Source organism: Aplidium turbinatum, chromosome 9, assembly GCF_918807975.1.
Source record: "Aplidium turbinatum chromosome 9, kaAplTurb1.1, whole genome shotgun sequence".
In the NCBI taxonomy this organism is placed as follows: Eukaryota; Metazoa; Chordata; class Ascidiacea; order Aplousobranchia; family Polyclinidae; genus Aplidium; species Aplidium turbinatum.
In genome coordinates, this window is record NC_137480.1 from 21,312,973 (window position 1) to 21,335,723 (window position 22,751).

Below are 22,751 nucleotides of genomic sequence, written 5' to 3' on the forward strand. Positions count from 1 at the left end.
TTACAGGGCAAAATGCAGAGGGCCTTAAGAATCTGACCTCATAGACTGAATTGGAAACTTTTGTTGTGATTTGGTCCGCATACAATTTGATATTGTCACACGGTGCATTTAACAAATATTAAATTCCACCACTACCCAATTATACACTTTTAATTCATCTTTGGTTGTGTTTTGTAGTGATGCTCAGAAATAAAAAGCAAACTAAACTGAATGACCAGTGATGAAGTAACTCACAACCTTAGATATAAAATTAATAGAAGTTTTATGCAAGAAATAAGCTACTGGTGTGTGCTGGAGTGATCATGAGGAGTGGGCAAAGTTGTACCCGAAACAAGGAGTCCCAACGATTAAACTTTAAAAAAAAATCAAACTTTTTTAAATTTAATAAAAACTCATTTGCTCATGCTCATGAATAAATATAGAAGCTTTTCATAAGTCATACAAAGTTGTCCACCCAGGCAAAGTGGTACTGTTTTACAGTAGCCTATATAAATAATGAACTGCATTACTGCAATGAATAATGAATATGTAGAAGGAATAAATGCACAGCCTATGTATAATTGTATAATACCTAATCTAAAGGAAGATTAATGGAATCTACCTATACAAAGAGTCAGAATATTATTTCACAAAACTATACATTGAGTTTGAGTTTTGTAATTTGTCATAACACTGTAAATGTAAAAGAGTCTAAAGACCAACACTTTTTTTAAGAATCTTACTAAATCAACTTTTTGTATCATAGTGTGTTGGATATATATATAATATTTAGTTGTAACATGGCACGTGCACCTAAATCCAAGTCAAAGGAAGTTACTTCCAAGGAAGAGAAAGATAATGAAGATGTTGAAATGAAAGATGAAGAAGGACCTACCACATCAAAACCTGCTCCGAAGTCACAGAAAGAAATTGATACTTTATCAGTCGAAGGTAGGCAGAAGCATTTTTACTTTGAGCATGCTACAGATTGAGTGAAAAGAAACTCCGTTAATAGTTTGTGACAAACAAGATACATCACAAAACATATCATTTGGTACCATACTATGAATCTTAGATGTTGGTGTGTTTGTCATTTTGCTGCATTTTATGATTGTTCATATTATTGGTAGAAGTTAAACCTGACTTTGTATAATGTGGTAAGTTTTTTAAGTAAAGACTTAATTATGAATTTACAGATATTCGAGAGCAACTGGTGCTTATAGAGCGCTCTGTGAATATCAAAGAACATCGGCACACATTGCGTGTGATTAGAGTTCTCCCAAGTACAAGAAAGAAGTTGAACAAAGATGTGATAGCTCGTTTAGTCAAGTTATTTTTTAATGGACGCCAACCAAATGACGAAGCAAAAAGACAGGAGATACTTTCTTCTTTGAGTCTGGTATTTTTTTTACATTGTGTATGTAGCACAACAGTGTTGAAAGTACAGTAAGGTTATTAACCCATTAAAAGCCGCTACAAGTTCCCATTGCTCTTTTTAGGAAATATTTCAGCCACAAAGTTGTATTGTCATAACTTTTTAATTAGTTTAAAAAAATTTGATGATTTTTGCTTTTTTGATACATTTTTTTGTTTGCCTTTTAAAAGGACATCGGCCACATGGTCAAATATAAATCTTGCGATACCTTAACATAAGCAGGTGTTTGTTTCGGTAGAAATTTGTCAGATCTTTCTTGAAGGGTTCGAAGTTTCAAAGTTATTGTATGAACATATTATATTCACGGTAACCATCGGCGCAGCTAGTGGGAGGGTGCCCCCCCAGTAGGCAGTCTCCCCCTTGGTCGGAAGCTTGTGGCAGCAGAATATTTTTAAACGTAAACGAAAAACCATAGTAAAAATCTTTTTTGAAATGAATTTGGCTCGAATTCTATTTGCTTGTTTCTACTTCACGCGTTCAGGGGTGCAAAATCATGGTCCGCCGTGGGCGGCACAAACCATAGCTATACGTCACTGACAGTCGTCGGCTCCAGCTCGTGACCGAGCATTGGTTTCGTCATTCAATTGAATTTGGCTTTGGATGGTCATGTCATATATGGCTTTGGAAGCCAGTCTATGATGGAAAAGACGTGGGCAAAAGTCACATTGTGTGGAGGGTATGGATTGTATGGAGGGAAGGTCGTGGCAGTTTTAGCTTTTCTAGTGTTTGTTTTTCTTGGGCTTTTTGTATCCTTTTCTTTCGAAAATTTCCGTGCTTTCCTTAGATACCTGAAATCGCAATCTGCAACACGATAATTTCGAATTGGACTTTGTCATACATTTTCTTTGAACATGGAATTTCCAAGCATCGCATCCTTTGGATTCGTAATTGGACTTCTCTCTTGCACCGGCTTGACTGGGCATGTAGTTGTTCTCTAATACGTTAAATTGCCTGACCCATTTTTTGCATATTACTGAATTTATGTTGATATTGATTTTACAGAGAAAAGCTGCTGCAGATACACCGAAACCATCTTCCCGACAGGCAAAAGTACCACGAATTCCAGAAACTGAAGTTTATATTGTTTTGCTTATTCTTATCTATTTGATTGATTCTCAGGTGAGAAGGGCTTGTTGCTGTTATCCTGTCGGATTCAACTTCAGTTTCAGTGTTTTAAAATTGACTTTTTACATAATTTCAATTGCAAGATGTTTATAATTATAATTTATTGGGTAAAATGATATTGAGGAAGGAGCCAAATTTGTGCTGTACTTGCAGTTGCATAAACATCTTACAATGTTTAAAATGAACAAAAGAATGTTTTTTTTATAAAAGTTTTGCACTAGAAAGGTAGTAGAGAAGTGACTGAAAGTATGATGTTGGCTTTTTGCAGTTTTTTGACTGCTTTGCAAATCTTTTGAAACTGCGTCAAAATGCTTGCTCTCGCATGACAGCAAACACTAAATACCGTAGATATATGTTTATATTATTATACAATATTATCACCTAATCAGTATCATATTGTAAAGCTACTGCCCCAGTACTGTGTTGTTGTAATAAAACCTTTTTTTAGTCATACGATCTTGCATTAACGTTCGCCAATAAGCTGGCCAACATGCTTGTCAATGAGAACCGTCGATCATTGGATCCTCTTGCAGCGAAGTGCTACTTCTACTACAGCAGGGTATATGAGCTCACCGATCAGTTAGAGAGTATTCGAAGGTACATGCTGCTCAAAAGAATTAATTTTTTATGGGAAAATTATAATCTGCATGCTTTATATCTCTGCATCAGCCAATTTAAACAGCTATAGTTCTATGTTTCAGTCTCCTTCATGCACGATTGCGCACAGCTGTACTTGTTCATGACATTGATACGCAAGCAGTCCTACTGAACTGCTTATTGAGGAATTATTTGCATTACAATTTGTATGACCAAGCTGAGAAATTATCTGCAAAATCAACATTTCCAGAACGGGCATCGAATAATGATTGGGCGAGGTATCTCTATTACACAGGTATGTTCACATAATAATAATCATCATCATAATCCATCGTCGGTTTGTTCCCCACTAGTGGGGGTGGCCGATTGTTTCCGCGCAGCAATTGTTTTAATCCCTTTTCTCCATTTCACCCTGTCCCTTGCATCTTCCTCCTTCAGTCCGACTTTTTTAAATTCATCCTTCACTTGTTGTTTCCACGTTCTTCTTGGACGACCGCGTTTCCTCTTCCCATCCACCTTTAGATCTAGTGCCTTTCTAAGAAAACTTCCTTCCTCCCTCCTTATCACATGTCCATACCATCTTACTCCATTTGCCCTTGCCAGTTGGTCTATGGTCTCTCTCATTAGCATATCCAACAATTCTTCAGTCCTTTTTTCCCTTCTCGTTTTCACCCCACACATTGCTCTCACCATTGACCTTTCCGTTCTTCTCAGGATTGCCAGTTTACTCTCTCTCAATATCCATGTCTCGCTACCATATAGCATTGCAGGCAGCACACAGCTCCGATATACTTTCCCTTTCATCCTTAGTGAGAATTTTTTGCCATACAACATTTCCCCACATTCCCTGAACTTTGCCCAGCCCAATCTTGCCCTTGTTGTCACCGCTGCTTCACATTTATCCGATCACCCAGATAACAGAAGTCTGTCACTGTTTCGATGCCATGGCAGAACTCATCATCATGGCCTTCCACTTCATTCCTTCCTTTACTGCATTTCCCACAAACAAAACACTTCGCCAATCTTGTTGCGGCTCTCTTGACATTAGCACATCTTGCATGTACCCACTTTCCACATTCCTTGCATTGCATTGAATTTCTCATCACTCTCTTGCCACATATTCCACAGGGATCTACTTTGCTCTCAACAACTGTTCCTTCTGCTCCACTCACCATCACTTTTGTTTTTTTAAGATTCACCTTCATACCCTTGGTTTCAAATGCTTCTTTCCATTTCTCAAACTTTCTCTCCAGTCCCTCCATACTATTACTTGTCAAGACCAGGTCGTCTGCATACAAAATTTCACTCAATAAGCCCTCCCTCACTCCTTCAGTTACAACGTCAACCACAATAGCAAATATCAGAGGTGACAAAACTGATCCTTGGTGTACACCGACCTTCACAAAAAACTCGTTTGAATAATTTGATCCAACTCTCACTTTTGTTCTTGCATCCTCATACATAGACATTACAGCTCTCAATAATACCTCCGGTATACCTCTTTTCCTCATTGCCCACTCCATCACTTTCCTTGGTACTCTGTCAAATGCCTTTTCTAAGTCGACGAAACACATAGATTGTTTTCTCTGCTTCTCTCGGTATTCCTCCTGCATTCTTCTCAATATAAACAGAGCATCCACTGTACCTTTTCCTGGCATAAATCCAAACTGCATATCATTTAATTTCACCAATGTTCTCAACCTCTTTTCTAGTTTTCGCTCCACAATTTTCATTCCATGCTCTAGTAGTTTTACACCTCTATATGCACTGCAACTTCTCTGCAATAATAATGTTATATTTTATGTAGCGCTGTATCCAACGCAAAATGCGTTGCTCCTCAGCGCTTTACAAAGCAGACAGTGTCAATGCAGCCGTATAGAGGCGCAACTGAGTAGTGAGTACATTATTACCAGAATCCACTCCATTGCTCAGTGCTAAGCAGGAATTAGATTCAGTACCATTTTTAAAAAGTCTTTGGTATGACCCTACATTCCGACAAGGTATCGAACCCATGCCTACCGATTTAGAGGCGGGCGCACTAACCACTAAACCACCAAGCCGGTGCTGCTAATCACTAAGCCACCGAGCCGAGCCACATGCTGGATTATGTTTTGATAGAAAATGACCGATTTTGCTATCTGGGAACAATCACATTTAATTGGGCCAATATTTGATGTTACATTTACCACACAGGTCGCATCAAAGCTGTTCAGCTTGAGTACTCCGAGGCTCGTAGAACTCTTGTCACTGCTCTCCGGAAGGCTCCCCAATCAACTGCTCTGGGGTTCAAGCAAACGGTTTGTAATTGTTCATGCTTCTAGAAATTGATTATATCAGCTCAGGACAAAGCTGCTGTGTCTGCTTCAGGAATTTTCTGTTACTTTGTAAACGTATGTGCTGTTGTGTTCAAATGGCTTAAAAAACTTTACCGTACATAAGTTGTTTTTGATTTTTTTTTTTTGGTTTTTCAGGTGAGCAAGCTTTCGATTGTGGTTGAGTTGTTGCTTGGGGAGATCCCCGAAAGGGCAAAGTTCAAACAGCCGGACATGCGAAGGTCTCTGGTGCCTTATTTCTACTTGACACAAGGTGAGTTGATCTTGCCGTTGACTTTACCACTCTTGGAAATAACTAAGCCAGCGAGCCACTTCTTTTACATTGGTTCGACGATAAGAAGCCATAATTTCACGTACATGCGACTTCATTTGTTCCTCGAAGCCCCACGTACACTCCTCTAATATAAAAAAGTTTTAGAGTGCCGCTTTTGTGTCAGAAACGTATGCGTGTTAGAGCTGTCTGGGTCTGTATGGTAAAATAAAACATGATTATTATTATCAGAAGACATATGCAGTACCTTGTGGGTGACATCAAAGACGATGCGAAAATAGCATTGAATCTCAGTCTCTTTTGCCGCTTAGCATTGAGGCAATTGGTTTTGGTAACACCAATCCAAGTAGGCATCTGCGCCTCCCCACACAGTAACTCAATCGTATGCAAACAACGATTGATTTGCTGTCCGGATCTGCATGGCTGCGTTGAAACTTTTAGTTTGGTAAAGAACCCTCGCCTTTCGAAAATGCTAACAGCAACGATTCTTATACCATGCGTGGTGAATAGAGTGCGACTTGAAGACACACACACCATTATTGTAATTATGTAATTTCACAAAATGTGCTGAAGGGTTAAAATTTTCTTGTGTTTGTTAGTTACTTTCATTGCGAATTAATTCTGACGCCATTTTTGCCACTCCCTAAATGACATAATTTATTACTTCTATCAGTTCCATGCCATGTTTAAAATGCCACAAAGCTACCGCATACTTAATCCACCCTAAGAAGCTTTTTGCATCTCGACATTCAAAATAATATTTGTTGCAGCTGTGCGCACTGGCGATCTTGCAGCTTTCAATGACACATTGGAGCAATATGCCGGCGCGTTTGAACGCGACTGCAACTACACGCTGATATTACGAGTGCGTCACAACGTGATCAAGGCTGGCGTGCGTCGGATATCAACCGCGTATTCCCGCGTTTCTCTTCGTGACGTTGCGTCCAAGTTGCAGCTTGACTCTGCAGAAGACGCCGAGTTTATCATCGCTAAAGTAAGCAAAAAAGACAACGATTGTAGTGGTTTTTATTGGTGCTTCTCTCTGCTGTAAGAAGTTGCGAACACTGTGTTTAACAGTTATGTGAAACATACTTTCAAACAACGTTAAAGCAATGTAAAAAACGACTGAGTTGCTGTCTGAGATTGAACACGGAAGTTGCACATGTTATTTCGTTTGTATCAGCAGCAAAGTCATCTGTTACAGCTACAAGATTTGTCAAGACATTGAACAATGGCTCAGTTATGTTGGTGTGAAAAGGGATAATACTCCAGTTTACGATGTACCAGGCGCCTCTATCGTGCCTGTTGGGTGGAGTCTCATAAATGCTATATGAACGATACTATTAAAATATTTTATTATTTTTTCACGCCATAATTTTATTGATAAGGCGATCCGAGATGGCGTCATTGAAGCGGAAATCAACCATGACGATGGATTCGTCAAGACCAAAGACGTCACCGATATTTACAGCACCCTTGAGCCGCAGAAGGCCTTCCACTCTCGCATCGCATTCTGTCTGGACACTTATAGAAATTCTGTCATGGTAAGATACAGTGATTGGTTTTTACATTAACCTCTGTTGAAGTGTCGAGTCTAGTACCCATCTGTCGAAACGATCTGTTTTTTCGGCCGTTCATATAAAGGCCATGTGCTTCTGCTAAAACAGTCGTTACCTGGTTTCGCCGCCTTACCGTAAGTATATTGGTATATCGTCTATTATAGCTGGTTTTTATTTTTTGTTTTGGTTACTGACAAAAGAAGTTCCATACAATCTACTACTCAGCAAACAAAGTTTTGTGTTCACACATTTTCATCTGCTTGGTGTTAACAATCTCTTTCTAAGCTGGCTCTACATCTTTTGCGCCTAATATTTTGTCGGCAAAGTTGCCAAAAATTGACGCTTTTAATGGCTGAGAGTAAAGCGAACCTTTGACAGGCGATGAGGTTTCCAGCCAAGTCTTACCATCTGGACTTAGAGAGCGCGGAAGAACGTCGGGAAAGAGAGCAGCAGGATCTCGAGTTTGCGAAGGAGATGGCCGACGAAGAGGATGAGTTTCCTTGATTCGACTTCTAGAAGATTCTTTTCCAAACATGGAACTTTGGCAGATAGTTTGCTTGTTGTAACGTTAACATGATGCGTTGTTCTTACGTGACTTTTTTAGAGGTAACCTGCTTCAAATCCAATATTGTCTGTCATGGTTTAAACATAAAGTTAATTAACCTAGAATGTCACTGTTGGGCGTGTTTACCGGCAGCAACAATTCTTTTTGTTGGACGGTTTACACAAACCTGTAGTTACACTGCGCGACGCTTTGTCGCTGCAATGAATGCAAACTACGCTTTATAGAATGTGCATTATTGGCAATGTTGAGTCTTTCTTTGGCGTTTAATCAGCTTCTAAAAGAGCAGAACAATTTGGTATGGAAACTTTAGTTCGCTTGGAAACTTGATAGATATTGTTGCGTTGCTGAGCATAAAAGTACAATGCGTTTTGTTGGATGAGTTGCTTGATGACACTACACAATGCAGACCTGATCAAAACTGAATAAAAAAATAACAGTTAACCTCTCAAGTACATGTAGCTCCACACAAAGTTTTCACTTTGTGTGGAGCATGGCCAGCTAAAGATTTCCCAGGTAGCCATGTGTGGAGATACATGTACTTGAGAGGTTAACTGTTATTTTTTATTCACTTGTTGATTCATTCATATCAGTTTGTATCCTCTGTGGATTCTTCTCTAGTATCATGGGCCAATCCTATAGATGTTTGCTGGTACACCTAAGTTAATTTTGGGTTGACGAAGCCTGACGGCGTGTTCGCTGAAGGCGACACCCAGCGACGGGAGGTCTGGGGGAGCCTTCCCCAGAAAATTTTGAAAATTACTTTAAATTTTGTGCATTCTGAGAGCAAGTTCAACAAAAATTTGGGTATGAATATTACTGTAAAATAGTGCTGTCCGGTGGCATAGCAACATGATAAGATCATGTTTTGGCATTTTTCGGAAATAAAGCTATGTTGAGTTTGGAATCTGGATGCAACCTACTGGTGTGTCAGCCGTGAGACTTAATTTGTCCGCCGAGATAAGTGCTCAGACTGGATACGTTTGTCCGCTGTTAACAAAATCGAATTTCGACCTATTTCGTCCCCTGAAAAGATCGAGAGAACTTTTGAAATGTTTGCGGGAACTCCGATCAGCGACTTCGGCTCTGTTGTTTTTTTCTCGGTCTTTTCAAGAGACGAAATAAGTTGCACCCGTTGAGTCTCTACGTTTTCTTTTTGCTAATTCCTTTATTAAATTGACTTGTTGAATTTTTCCATTGGAAATGACAAAAATTACTGCATTTGTCAGTAAATTGCGGGCTCCCTAATTTGCGGGCCCTGTGCGATCGCACGGTTTGCACATCCCAAAGACCGGCACTGCAGCTGGACGAGATAACGGAAAGCGAGGCGCAACAAGGAGTAGATACTTACAATAATTTGGCGTCTACTGGCGTTAAATCAATGCAAATAGGGTGATATTCCTATAAAAGATTCAATTCTCCCAGCTGGGCAGGCACGTGTCTAAGCGCCGGCGAAGTAGGCCTAAGCCAAATAAAACATCTAGCAATAGTAAGATTGAATCAACATTCCAGTCTGGTGTAGTGTAAAAAATTAGTTTTTTTGTAATCTTGTGGTCCTTACAAGCGCTCGTGTGGCTTCGGCAATTGCCGATGCTAATTACGAAGACTGGACAAGTAAATGGGTAGATTACAGTTGCATGAAAACAATCGCTTATGCGTTTAATCTTCATGGAAAGGGTTGCCATACTGAGTGTACATTATATTAATAATAACGATGCTGCAGGCACAGTAGGCTAGTACTTTTTCACCTTTTATAATAAGTTGATAAAAAAAATTGAATTCTTCGGATAGATTGCATTGAAAACAAATAACTTACTATAATAGATATTGAACAAAGAAAGTTGGCAACTTTGTTAGTTTCAAATACTCTATAATTGTAATTTAAAAAAAAAGCAATAGTCTCCTCCCTGCGTAACGCCACTGCTCCAGCCATCAAGTTTTTACTGCTACATTGAAGTAAAATTTCACAGATTTAGCCTTGAAGCACATGTCTGTGTTGCTTGTTTTATGTGCTTTCAGTTCTTCATCATTCGTTGTCAGTGGTGTAGCCAAGGGGGGGTTTTTGGGGTTACAACCCCCCCTTTGGCACGCGTGTGACGTCACGATATTGAGAATGATGCTTTCAGTCTCTTTATACTTGAGAATGATGCTTTCAGTCTAAAAAAATTGCCTAATTTTAAACAAAACTGCATTAAAAGAGCGAGTTTTGCCAATACCATACATTCAAACATCTCAGCCAGGAATTAGCAACAAGAAAACATAGAGACTTAGCTTTATTTCCAAAAAAATGCCGAAGAAAACATGATCTTATCCTTTTGCTATGCCACCGGACAGCACCATTATACAGGAATATTCATACCCACATTTTTATTGAAAATGCTCTCAGAATGCACCAAATTCAAAGTAATTTTTCAAAATTTTATGGGGGAGGCCCCCCAGACCCCCGCCGCTTGGTTGTCAAAACCCCCCTTTCAAAATTCCTGGCTACGCTACTGTTCGTTGTCAATTGAAAATACAGCAGCTGTGTTGAGTTTTTGTCTGGAAGATAAATCATGTTCCGTGGAAATAATAAGCAGTACAAACAACACCCTACCGCAACCAGCAGAAAATGTTTAGGCTACGTTAGCCTATTACCCATTTCCAGAGGTGGGCAAAGTTACTTTCAAAGGTAACTGAGTTACAGTTACTTGGCCAAAATAGTAACTGAGTTACCGTTACAGTTACCGATTTCAAAAATGTAACTAGTTACAATTACTAGTTACAGTTACTAGTTACTTTCAGTTACTCATAAATCTCAACATAAACGCTGTAATCCAAATTTAAACAATTATTTGCGGGAGGCGCATCCATTCTCCTCAACATTTATTAGATGTATCACGCACCCTGTGGTGCAAATTCTTTTCTAGTTACGCAGTTGCCTTTTCCTAATGTAATTTGTTTTCCGTCTGTCTGTTTTCCACACTATTGCTTGTAATCGTTGCGTGTTTCTTGATGCTTAGCCTATAGTCAGTTAGTTATAGTTACTTTCAAAAAGTTTAAATTTATTGCAATTAATACATATTTTCAGATTCCTGATGAGGGTTTAAGTTAAGATGAAAACGTTTGACTGTCAAACTACTTGTAAATATGTAAAATATATTGTTGTAATGCTCAACCCTGTGGTATTGTTGTGTTTTGCCTGTCTTTGATACAAAAAAGCAAACTCTCTCCCGAAACTATATTCTCAGAATTCTCTTCAAATGCTCGAAACAAAGGAAATAATCTGTTTTCCCTGCTATGACTCGAAGTTACTTAGACATCGACTTCCGATTTTGAATCGAGAAAACAATGATGTAATTGTTCCAGACGGTTGTTCGCCTGGTCAAACGTCATATAAAAACCGTTCAAGTCTACTGAATATTACGTCATGGAAATTCCTAAAACATGAGCCAAAATTGCGCCATCGTTCGTAAGACCTGTGTCAAACCTGTTGAAACCTGTTTAAACATGAAATATTGCGTCACGAACTGCTGACGTGCCTTTGAGTTATCACAAATTTTTCTGATTCATTCTCGAAGTTGTTTGTTGGAAGTCGGTCGCACATTTAACTGGTTTATTTGGTGCTTGCTAGCTGGACAAATTCTCCGTCTTTTATCTAAGTAGTTTGTTCTGTAGTGACAGTTTTTTAGAGGTGTACGGCGTTGCATCTCGATTTCGATAGCTGCGGGCTAATTTTACAGGAATACACTTTTTGAAAAGACGTTTCAAAAGAGTATTTGTTTTTTCGGTCATTACATTCAGACGAACGGATTCGGGAATCTTACGTTACAATTTTCCCACAAAGAGATTATGGTTTACCGCTGTGACCAGTAATAATGTTGCGAACAGTGAACGGAACACCGAGACTCCGGGTCCTAAATACTCCAAAACTACGGCTCCTGTACACCTCTGGCAGCTATACGACAAGCATGAACTGAGCTATCAAGTGTTGCCAAACACTTTTGCTAAACATTGCATAAAAAGTCACATATTGATCAATCACCAAAAGCAATTAATTTAGCCAAATCAGTTCTCAAAAAGCGCCAAAAAAGAGCCAAATCGCCAAACCATAAATATGAAGCCAAACGTCTTAAAAAATCGCCAGATTTCTGGAATTTGGCGATGAATTCGCCAATATGGCAATCCTGCTCCATAAGATCACAAAACAAGAGCGCCGCGCATGGGCAGTGCTGGCTGTGCTGCTCCGATACAGCTGCGAGAAGAATGCATTTTGCTTAACGCGCAGCAAACACGCATAAAGCATGACACAAACATGTGCAGAGAAATGGACGGCAATTAGAAACACAAATTTCAATACAAAAGTAACTTGTAACTAAAAAACTTGTAACAAAAAAAAAAAAAAAAAAAAAAAAAAAAAAAACAAATTGTAACTGTAACTGTTGAAAAAGTGCTAAAATAAGAACTAGTTACCGCGTTTCGTTACTTTTGGAAAATAGTAACGAAGTTACCGTTACAGTTACTCAAAAAGTAACTAGTTACTTTTGTAACTAGTTATTACTGCCCACCTCTACCCATTTCAACATCAATGGGTGTTTGTTCACCCAATTCGTTGTCAGTTGAAACAACAGCAACCGTTTGAATCTTTGTCTTGAAAGTTGTCGCAGCGCTTGTGTTGTTTGTGGCTGACTGACTCTCGCTTTCTGGGCAGCAGCACAGCTTCTCTTCTAGAAACTTCTTTGTGTGTCGACGCATTTTTGAAGAGCCGAGGTTATAGAAAATAGGGTTGAGGCATTCCGAAAATCGAAGGAAATAATACTCGATCATTCCAAACCAATAATCGAACTGTCTGCTATATCTGGTGCTTAGACGAGGCTGAACTGCCCAAAACTCGTAAGCTGAAATACACGACGAGGTTAGATTTGGTATAACAATAAACCTAACTTACCATTTGTGTGGGACAACGGAGGTGCTTTTTTGATGAATAGCAAATAGGCCAATAAAACTGTATGGTCTAAGAAAAAAATATTCAAGATTTAGCCAACATTAAATGTAATTAGTGCTGAATTGCAAAATTTAGGATGGGAACTGTAGTCCGACAACATAGGCTATAGCACGCCCTTGTGACTGCCGGTACCTTCACTAACAAATTTCCAAATGCTGAACCAGAAACTTTAATTCTAGATTCTGGCTCGAGGTCCAAAATTTAAGCTATGACGTTGTTACTCCGGGGTATACGCTTGAGTGACTCTTCAGAAGTAGGCTACAGCTATTCATTTAGCAGCACCTCATAGTTGGAGTAATTTGCAGACAACACTTCAGCAAATGGAAACTTGTCTCTAGCAACCTCAGTGACCTGGTCTACTTCTGTTCAGGGAATGGGATGGAATGGAAGACAGATTTTGGGATGGAAGATGGAAAATGTCAAGGATGGAAAGGAATGGAAGATCTTGACGATGGGATGGAAGACAATCTTCCATCATTCCATCCCAATTCCATCATTAACTTTCTAACGGTTTATCAAGACATGCAAAATATTACGTTGTTTGCTGAAATAATTCGATTTTCAGTTCGTATTAAACCAACGGGACTGTTGCCTGACACGTATTTATCAAACCTACTGTCGTTAGGCAGAATTGACCAATCAGAAAGCTATGGTTTTTAGGTTTATTTGTTTATTTTTTTAAGAGAATTTGTGCTAAGAAATGGCAGGAAACTGTTAAAAATAAAAACTAGAAAAAAAGACAAGAATTTGCAACTGAGCTAGGACAAAACAATCATCTGAGATGGATCTAAAATACAAGAAATTAGATTCTAGCGGCACATATAAGTATTAAAATTCAAAGAAAATGAAGGGGTGTAAAAAAAGAACTTTTTTTTCTTTTTTTTTTTCTTGTTTTTTTTCTAGGTAGTTTTTATTTTTAACAGTTTCCTGCCATTTGTTAGCACAAATTCTTTTAAAAAAATCACACCTTCTAATAGGCTGTAAAACTACGTTTCGCTGAGGTCCAAAGTTAAAGCTTAAATCCAGGCTCATTGTCTCACAACAATCACTCAAGATTCAAATCATCATCTCAACCAACGCTTCAAGTTCAAGACAACTTTCTACTTTCACTTTACTACGCTGAAGAGATCGGAAGATCGAAACACTGGCCTTTGTCCGTAGTTACTTTTCGTAATGTCTTTTTAGACATTCTTTTTGAGTCAATAATACTTTTAAAGAAATAAAAAAGAGTCAAAAGGCATGTAAATTTCACTCTGTGTGGAGCTACATGTACTTGAGAGGTTAACTGTTATTTTTTTATTCACTTGTTGATTCATTCATATCAGTTTGTATCCTCTGGGGATCCTTCTCTTGTATCATGGGCCAATCCTATAGATGTTTGCTGGTACACCCCTTCATTTTCTTTGAATCTTAACTTATTTGTTTACATTTATCAATTGGCAACCATTGTTGTAGCTTGTAGGATATAAACTAAAGCCTATTAAAATAGATTGATCTATAACGGTAGGCCACTTAAAAAATATTTGGCAAATACCAACAACTATCGTCTAGCCTAGGCTTTGGGTAGGCTACATAGGCTAATAAGTGCAGCCTAAGAATTCAATGTAGGTTAGGCTACCTGTAAACGGAATGTATCCAATCAGATACGATATCACGATAAGAAAGATTTGTAAAACGGCCTGACGTTCTTTCCGGTGCTTTTTTGTTCCGTCTTTTGTGGACTGTAACATCTTTGCTCGTTTCCAAACGCAGACGCAAATGCAAATTGATACAATAATCATGGCGATAGTTGGAGTATAAAGCAATATGGGGTATGCGAATTTCTGGTAAATGATATACTGCTGCAACCTGTATATCATCAGAACAAATAACATTAGAGGTTTTGTACCAGCATTGTATATTAGTAGACTATAAAAAAAACGAAACATGACCTTCATACTTAGTTTCAAGCACACTTCAGTTTGGCCCAAAGTTTCAAGAGAAGGTTTCTCATACCGAAGATAAAAAAAACTCACAATCTATCAATGTAGGCCTTCCTACATTTGCATTTGCAAAAATAGAAATCGACTAGCGAGTAAATTTAGCATGAGTTAAGTTTTTCATTAATTTTTTGGTTAAAATCTTGCATAGCCGAGGCATATCACTAAATGAAGATAAAAACTGTTTCTCTTGAGATGAAAACGACTTTGGGCAAGGCCTACTCTATCATTTCCAGCGTGTTTTCAAACGAGATATCGCTTGAAAAGTTTCTGATTAAACTTTTGTAGTGAGGTTGGTCTTGCAATGTCAGTCCAAAGCGCGTTCATGACATGTGGTTTATGAATACAACTCACACAGGCCTACGTCCCATTTCGAGCTATGCTTATATAAGCATGTCAATGTTATAGACTTTCCATTAGCGTGGGTAAAATGAAGTAAGTTTTTTAAAAGAATAGGCTTAATAAGGTTTTAAGTTGTAGCATTAAATGTGGCCTAGCCCTATACCGCATTTCAAGTAGCCTACTGGCTATCGTGGTTTACACTTGTTCTATCACAAAAAGAAAACAGTTTGTGATCAAAAAACGTCTGGAATAGCCTACTTAAGAATATTTTAGAAACCAGTGAGCAGTAACGTAGCTAGAAAGATAATTTCAGGGGGCAAAAGCAATGTTGGGGGATTTATTTTAATATTTAAAAGAGTTCGTTTAAAAATATAGCTAATGAATGCAACTAACTTTTCATGAAATGTCATTCAACATGTAATACAATGTCATTAAAACGTTATGATAGTAATAAAAACCAAATTTTTTGGTGGGGGAGGGGTATAAATAAAATTTTATGAAAGCGATTGCTCTCCCGAGACCCCTCCGTGGGCACGTCCCTGTTATAAACCCTGATTGATGCAACGCAGCACAATCAATGGGCCTGATTTTTGCCACGTTTTCTGTGTTTTAAAGGTTGCCATGAGTTTGATCTTGTTAAACAACAAAACAAAACGAAACAGCTGGATTTCGAAATATAAAGAAGAAAAACACAACAATTTAAGTCAAAATGAAACAACTTTGTTTCACAAAGTGTTCAAACCTCAATTGGCAAAGCAAATTTAAACCAAACTAAACAAAAATTATCTGATTAAAATTTATGCGAGTGGCGTCTAAACGAAAGAGGTTGTAGTTGTAGCCAACAAAAAATCAATACAGTCTAAAACAAGTTTAACTTCATAATCCTAAGAGCGTCACCATTCAAGAGCAACTGTGCAAGAAGGCCATCTAGTGTTGGGTTGGTTACTTTCTCTGTCAATAAATCGTGCATCAAAAATGATGAAAAATGGAATAAATCCAACAAGGAACGCCAAAATCCAAATCGTCGCTATCAACATCTGAAAGGCATAAAAAATATATTAGCCCAAAGTCTTTTGTCTTAGTTCCCGCTTATTAAGCCCACCCTGGGACCGGACGATTTTGGGCTTATTAAGCGAGTGGACACATTAAGCGGGAGACGATTCTATGCCACTTTTATACATTCAGTAATTCTGGACCGGACCAACTTGGTAAGCGGGTGCCGGGTGGGCCTATTCACCGTGGGTTTAAGAAGTGGGGACTATCGCCAGTTTGATTAATGCTGCTGTGACCATGTGGCATGACAGTCTGCCTTCCTTCTGGGGTCGTTAAAATGTTCAGTTTACCACTGAAAGTTTTGATGATGGAAAGTTTGCATATTTCCTGTGGGAGTTTATTCCATAACCTATGTTTGGATCCTGTACTTTTAGGTTAGAGCTTGATTTCTTTCAAAATCTTAAGATTTCCATAGACAACAAAAGCATTTACCCAGCTTTACTCACTAAAGTGTGTCTCTAAAAGTAGGTCCTCGCCATCATATGATGTGCTTCCACAATAACCATGATGATCTCTAATAATCTAATTTTTCCTCAAATTTTTTTTTATTTTGACAAAATAGTTTCATCGTGCTTGCTCTACTAGAGCTGTCAAATTTTTCCATCGCAAGTTTCTCTTAAAATTTTTAATTCAAATAAAATTTTCCAAAATTGGAAACAGAATTCTACACCTGGCAACACTGAGCACAATTTTATTACTTTCTTCTCACCTTTGCGTGTTTCAATGTAATTTTTGAAAACGTTGTCGGAAATTGACATGAAAGATATCGAATGATTGCGAATGAAAGAATATGCCAGGCAGTGACGTAATTAGTCATTAAATCACTCGCCCAATAAAACTGCAAAAACAGATAAACCGGTTACCAGTCTACCAACAAATAAGGTTAGTTTATAAACCTTACCCTATTGTTTTCTATAAAAACTATTGTCTTTTTTATTTCAAAAATAGTTTTTGAAAGAGCAGAGAGAAGTCTAATGCAGTCAAATCTTATAATAAATGATCCTACAACAGATGGTTAATACTGGATTCAGGGGGGCACGTGTCCTCCACCTCAAATCAAAGAAAAACATGTAAAACATTTTCTCAGTTTCTGTAAAAAATAGTCTCGCTCGCTTCTCTTGCTCAGTCACATTTTATCGACCTCCAGCGTTAATAGAAGTAGCTGATGACGTGAAATGTGCGTACGATATGGTGGGGCCACCACGGGCGGATATTTGTGAACAAAGTTAACAAAACAAAGAACTAACTATATCGTCAGTTTAAAATTTAATCATCCAAAAACTTTAAAGATGAGGCTGGCCCAATGGCCTTCTGCGTCGCCATTGAGTAGGCCTATCTCTAAAACAAGCAATGTTTTGCTAAAACTTTTATTTTATGCATATCTTACCCTACAAAAAATTGAAGGCAGTGGGGCCCATTCATCGAAGCCCCATGTTCTTCTATAGAGAAACAACCAACTGATCATGGCCGACCATAAGTCGGATACGCAGAGTGATACGATGAAGCACATGAAGATGTTTCTAGAAGAAAAAAATGGACATGTTGAAAGGTTTTTGTGGAGTAATTCGTGATCATAGAAATATAATTTTTAGGAGGCCTATTTATTGCTTTTTATTTATTTATTGCCTATTTATTTATCTTACGATTTTTCATTTTATGTATTGCAGATTTAATTCCTGATGAGGACACACGTACGTGTCGAAAACGTTTGAGTTTATTTTATTTAATTATGTTATATTTTGTGTGAAATAAAGTATGCTAAGCCCGCTAAAGTTACTATGTTTTATTTCTCTATGGTTCAACAAAGCAAACTCTCTACCAAAGCTTTATTATTGCTTTTTGGTGAAGAAATTTTTTACTCTGGTGCATCTGCATTTCTTGGCGACTTTGCGTCTCTGATTCGAACTAAAATAAAATCACTAAAACATTAAAATTCATTGTTTAGATCTCTTAAATGTAAACAATTGCACAACCAGCAAACTGTGAAAGAGTTTGAGTTTAAAATTAAATTCAAAGACAAATTTCCTTTTGATTTGTTTCCAAATACAGGGTGACCCAGAAAAATTCCACTCATGAAAACATCAATAAAATGCACACTCTTTTTTGTATTTCATCCATCAATGATTTCTGACAAACCATCTTCGTTTTAGTGCCGTTCAAGGATGTGCTCTAAATGTCCACCTTTGCGTTGCAAGCACACCTGGATGCGACGTGCAAAATTGTCAATTACTCTGGCACATTCCTCTCAAGAAATTGTCCTGATATGTTAACTCAAAAAACAACATCTTCTGGGGAACAACACTTCCAGAGGACTGTCTGCAAAGGCCACTTCATTCCATCAAGTGCACAGCTTTGGTTGCAATCTCCAAGCATGGAATAATTGGGCCATTTTGATTTGAAGACGAGAACTAACATTCAGTCACAATCAATACGGAGCGTTATCTAGGCGTTCTTAGGAAGTTTTGGACAGCCTTGGGTAGACGTAGAGGTGTTGTGAGGGATGAACAATGGTTACAACAATATGGAGCAACTCCCCATACTTCAAATGACTCATTGCAATGGCTGCGGGAACGCTTTGGTGATCGTCTCATCAGTAGGAGGTGTGATCTTGAATGGGCCTCACACTTGCCGGACCTCACCCCCCCCCCCAGATTTTTATCTGTCGGGTTATCTCAAAGATAATGTCTACAAGGACAATCCCCAGACTATCCCTGAACTGAAGACACCCATCAGTGCCAAAATCAGGACAATTTCTAGAGAGGAATGTGCCAGAGTAATTGACAATTTTGCACGTCGCATCCAGGTGTGCTTGCAACGCAAAGGTGGACATTTAGAGCACATCCTTGAACGGCACTAAAACGAAGATGGTTTGTCAGAAATCATTGAAACTGGGTAGACATGTCAGGCAAAGCATGAAATTTATGTGTACCAAATATGGATGAAATACAAAAAGAGTGTGCATTTTATTGATGTTTTCATGGGTGGTATTTTTTTTGGGTCACCCTATAGTTAAGCATAAACCCGATGAATCCAGAAATAGGAATTAGAAAATGAAGCTTAAATTTCAGGATCAGATTTTCCAGCATCTTAACCCTATTGTGGTGATACAGTTTCTAACCAGGTACACCAATGTAGTCTAACCACCTACTTCAAGCACTTACTTCAGTTTGGGACTTCTGGTAATGACCACAATGGTGAGGATGTTGCCTACCAATCCGAGAACTAAGAAGGTGAGCAATATAACAGCGGATGCTATTATGGCGGTGTCCGTGAACGGACGTTCGTATGGTCTGCAGCGTAACGAAGATTTGCAATTAATCGTTTATTTCTTTGGAGTAGGGTTAGTTTGCTTTTTGTTTTTTAAGAAATGACTGTTTTTTTTAAAAGTTTTGTTTCAAAAACTCCGAAGCTTTATTGGTAGCCAAGCAGACCCAATTTTTTTCTCAACAACCTGTCTGCCTGCAACGGCCAAATAAAGTTTTCTTGTATCCAGGCTTCCGACTGTCATGTCTACCTTCAAAGGTGCCTTTAAAAAGAGTTGTGCCAAAGACACAGCCGTATGCTCTTGAGCTGTGTCTGACTGGCTCTTTCTCTAGCGTCGTACGAAAGCTCTCAGCACTCGGTTATAAACTTACAGCATATGAGTTGATAGTTATTTTTTTAAACGTTTTTGTTTATCATCCTTTAAAAGTATCTACTGTACTGAAAAATTTTTCTTTTTTTTTGTTGAACCTCATAGGCTACAGTATTTTTCTTAATTAATATCAAGCTTTTCTTTTTAGTAGCTGACCACAATTGCTGAATCTTTATTGTAGGCCTATAGTTTAACTTAGTAATAAAAATATCTTGTGATTTTCTTACTCTCGGGTGGTCCAATTGGAATAAGTGCTGATTTCTGTCATCAAAATTTCCTCTGGTCTGGAAGTTACACCAATAGTTGTAGACATTGTAAATCTTCTTTCAAGACTTTAAAAACGGTTGTGGACTTTGCTTCAATTATCTAGAATTCAGGGCTTCTCAAACTTTTTTTGCTTGCGACCCCTTTTACTCTCCTAAAATTTTCCGCGACCCTTTACGGTTAAAAGGATAAACAATGCGAAATATACGTTTGTGATATTTATTGAAAGGCTTAATTTAAACAAAAACTAACAACAAGCTATCCGTACTCGAAGCCCACCACTTTACTACTTGTAGCCTGCTGGAAACAAAACCAAACAAAAAGTAAACACATTTATTCAATGTGATGGGTGCGACTGCTCTCTGCTACAAAGCAAGTCGCTCGATGTTTGTCAATGCTGGTCTCAAGGCGGTTTCAATGTTACTTAAGCTAGAACGGTATTTTATCAACTTTGAAAACACTCACACGCACATACACGTGGAGACAAATGGCAGAAGTGGGGTTACTGCTGAGTCATATAACGGTGAATATTCCGCTCTAACTTTAGGCTAAGCCAAAAGTGTGAAACTGTTTTCCAGAAAATTCAAGCCACAACTTAGAGTCAAAAGACAGATCTGCAAATTTTCCTGAGATTTGAAAGAGAGGTGCTCGGTACTTTGTTTTTGCATTGCAAATGGGTTTTGGATCCAATCTAAATTGGTATTGTCCAATTCTAGAAGAAAATACTTTTTAAACTCTTTCAACAGTCTTGACAAGTGTCGATAACCAGAGGCTTAATAACGTTTGATTCCACGCCAAAAACTGTTCAGTAACATAAATGAGAATATTTCAAATAAATCATTTTCAATCTATTGTTTCTAGTTGTTTAATGTTTTGATGAACGCTCCAACTTTAGATTTCAATTTAAAAATATAGATGTTTTCTCCTTGGAAGGACAAATTAAATTCGTTCCCCTTTTTCAAGCAAACCTGACAAATAGCATGATTTGAAAAGCCTTTCCAAAAACGTCTTTACAAAAACGGTGGACAAAGTTTAAACTTATTTTCGTTAGAAAAATCATGCTTTAATTTTTAACACTAATAACTTTTTAAAGCATTAGCTTTAGTTTTGAAATCCACGTTTACAATGCAGCAAAAAGGATTTTAAACTCCTATTCCATATTTCACTATATAATTTTACAAAATACGGGTAGCCTATTGAGTGCACGACTCTTAATAAAGTTAATAACTTTCACAGCATCTTGCACATAAGTGTTAATATGCAGTGCTTTGTGTAAAATTTGTATACTTTCTGCGACCCCCGAAGTTCGTTACGCGACCAACCAAGGGGTCGCGGCCCCCACTTTGGGAAGTTCTGATCTAGATATTAGCCTGTAGTTACTTTTTAGTAGGATAAATCCAGGGGACTAATCTATATGTTTTTTTAGTACATAGTTGGTACATAGTGCACCTGTCTGGAGCCGCAGTGCCCACTGCCACCAAATCGACACTGCCATAAACGACGCCTTGCGTATCGTGACAGGATGCCTGCGACCTACACCATCGGAAAATCTCCCTGTCCTTGCAGGCATCCAACCAGCTGAGCTTCGTCGCGAAGAAGCCATCCTGTCTCTCTCTCGTCGCGCTACGAACCCCAACCACTTGCTCTACTCAAGTCTCTACGAGTCTGTGAACGAGAAACCTCGGCGACTGAAATCGAGACACCCATTTGTACGTGCCGCACAACTCCTGATGAAAAGTGCTGAAGACCAATCCATCAGTGCGGCCACCTGGGCGGACCACCAATGGAGTTCGGAGTGGAAGAAGAACTCCTCAAGACTCCAAAGTTTCATCTCCGATACCAGCCACCACCCAACCGGAATGCATTTGCCAAGGAAGGCCTGGGTGCGGCTCAACCGCTTGCGTACTGGCGTCGGACTATTTCGCTTCAACATGCACAAATGGGGGATGGCTCCATCCGCGATCTGTGAGTGTGGCATGGAGGAACAAACCGTAGACCACACCATCTGTAACTGCGCCATCTACCATGCGCCAAATGGTGTGCGTGGTCTGCGTGAACTGGATGACAAATCAATTCAATGGCTGCTCGACACCTGCCCAAACATCTAGACCGCGTCGCCGCCACTGCCCAGGGGTGGTAAAAGGCAGAGCCCCTCGACCCTTGAAGTGGCGAAGAACAAGGTTCAAACGAAGAAGAAGAAGTACATAGTTACCAATATAATCAAGTGAATAAAATCTCCTTTATCTTTTTCTAAAGTAGTGTCATTGTGAAAGTTTTATAAATCATGAAGCCATCTGCTAATTGGTTTAACTTTTAAAGACATACTTTAACAACAATTTAAACACGCATAGGCCTACGGATATGTCACTACTGACTAAGTTTATATCTTCTTGCTCATGTATACTTTTCATCGAGGTATTCGTGGCCTAGAGTTTACTGTAGTAAGTAGGCCAGTCCTGATCTAAGTTACAGTGCCCCACCATCTTGGCTGCTTCGGTTTAATCCTCAGCATTACTAGTTCCGCCACGTAGAGGGGTGGTATTGGTCTTCAGGAACTTTATATAACTTTATATACGATAACTAAATGAAAATGAGCAAGATGACTTTCATAAAATAATTTTAAAATTTACGCGACCA

General features: G+C 38.5%; 2 protein-coding genes across 2 annotated transcripts; one reads left to right on the forward strand and one right to left on the reverse strand.

Moving 5' to 3' along the window:
• The first annotated feature begins 751 nt into the window (after positions 1-751).
• Positions 752-8,240, forward strand: LOC145777055 (26S proteasome non-ATPase regulatory subunit 3-like). The gene is made up of 10 exons (XM_082588333.1): positions 752-930; positions 1,176-1,378; positions 2,417-2,533; positions 2,988-3,136; positions 3,241-3,431; positions 5,330-5,433; positions 5,608-5,722; positions 6,511-6,734; positions 7,129-7,284; positions 7,678-8,240. Exons 1-10 carry the CDS (start codon positions 780-782, stop codon positions 7,801-7,803), a joined length of 1,536 nt encoding a protein of 511 aa, XP_082444459.1. The 5' UTR covers positions 752-779; the 3' UTR covers positions 7,804-8,240.
• A 4,154-nt stretch (positions 8,241-12,394) lies between these two features.
• On the reverse strand, positions 12,395-20,163 carry LOC145777409 (growth hormone secretagogue receptor type 1-like). The gene is made up of 8 exons (XM_082588777.1): positions 20,078-20,163; positions 19,378-19,506; positions 18,029-18,031; positions 17,604-17,736; positions 16,926-17,054; positions 16,061-16,200; positions 14,461-14,690; positions 12,395-12,735 (listed from the first exon to the last, which is right to left on the reverse strand). Exons 1-8 carry the CDS (start codon positions 20,161-20,163, stop codon positions 12,395-12,397), a joined length of 1,191 nt encoding a protein of 396 aa, XP_082444903.1.
• Positions 20,164-22,751: the final 2,588 nt, after the last annotated feature.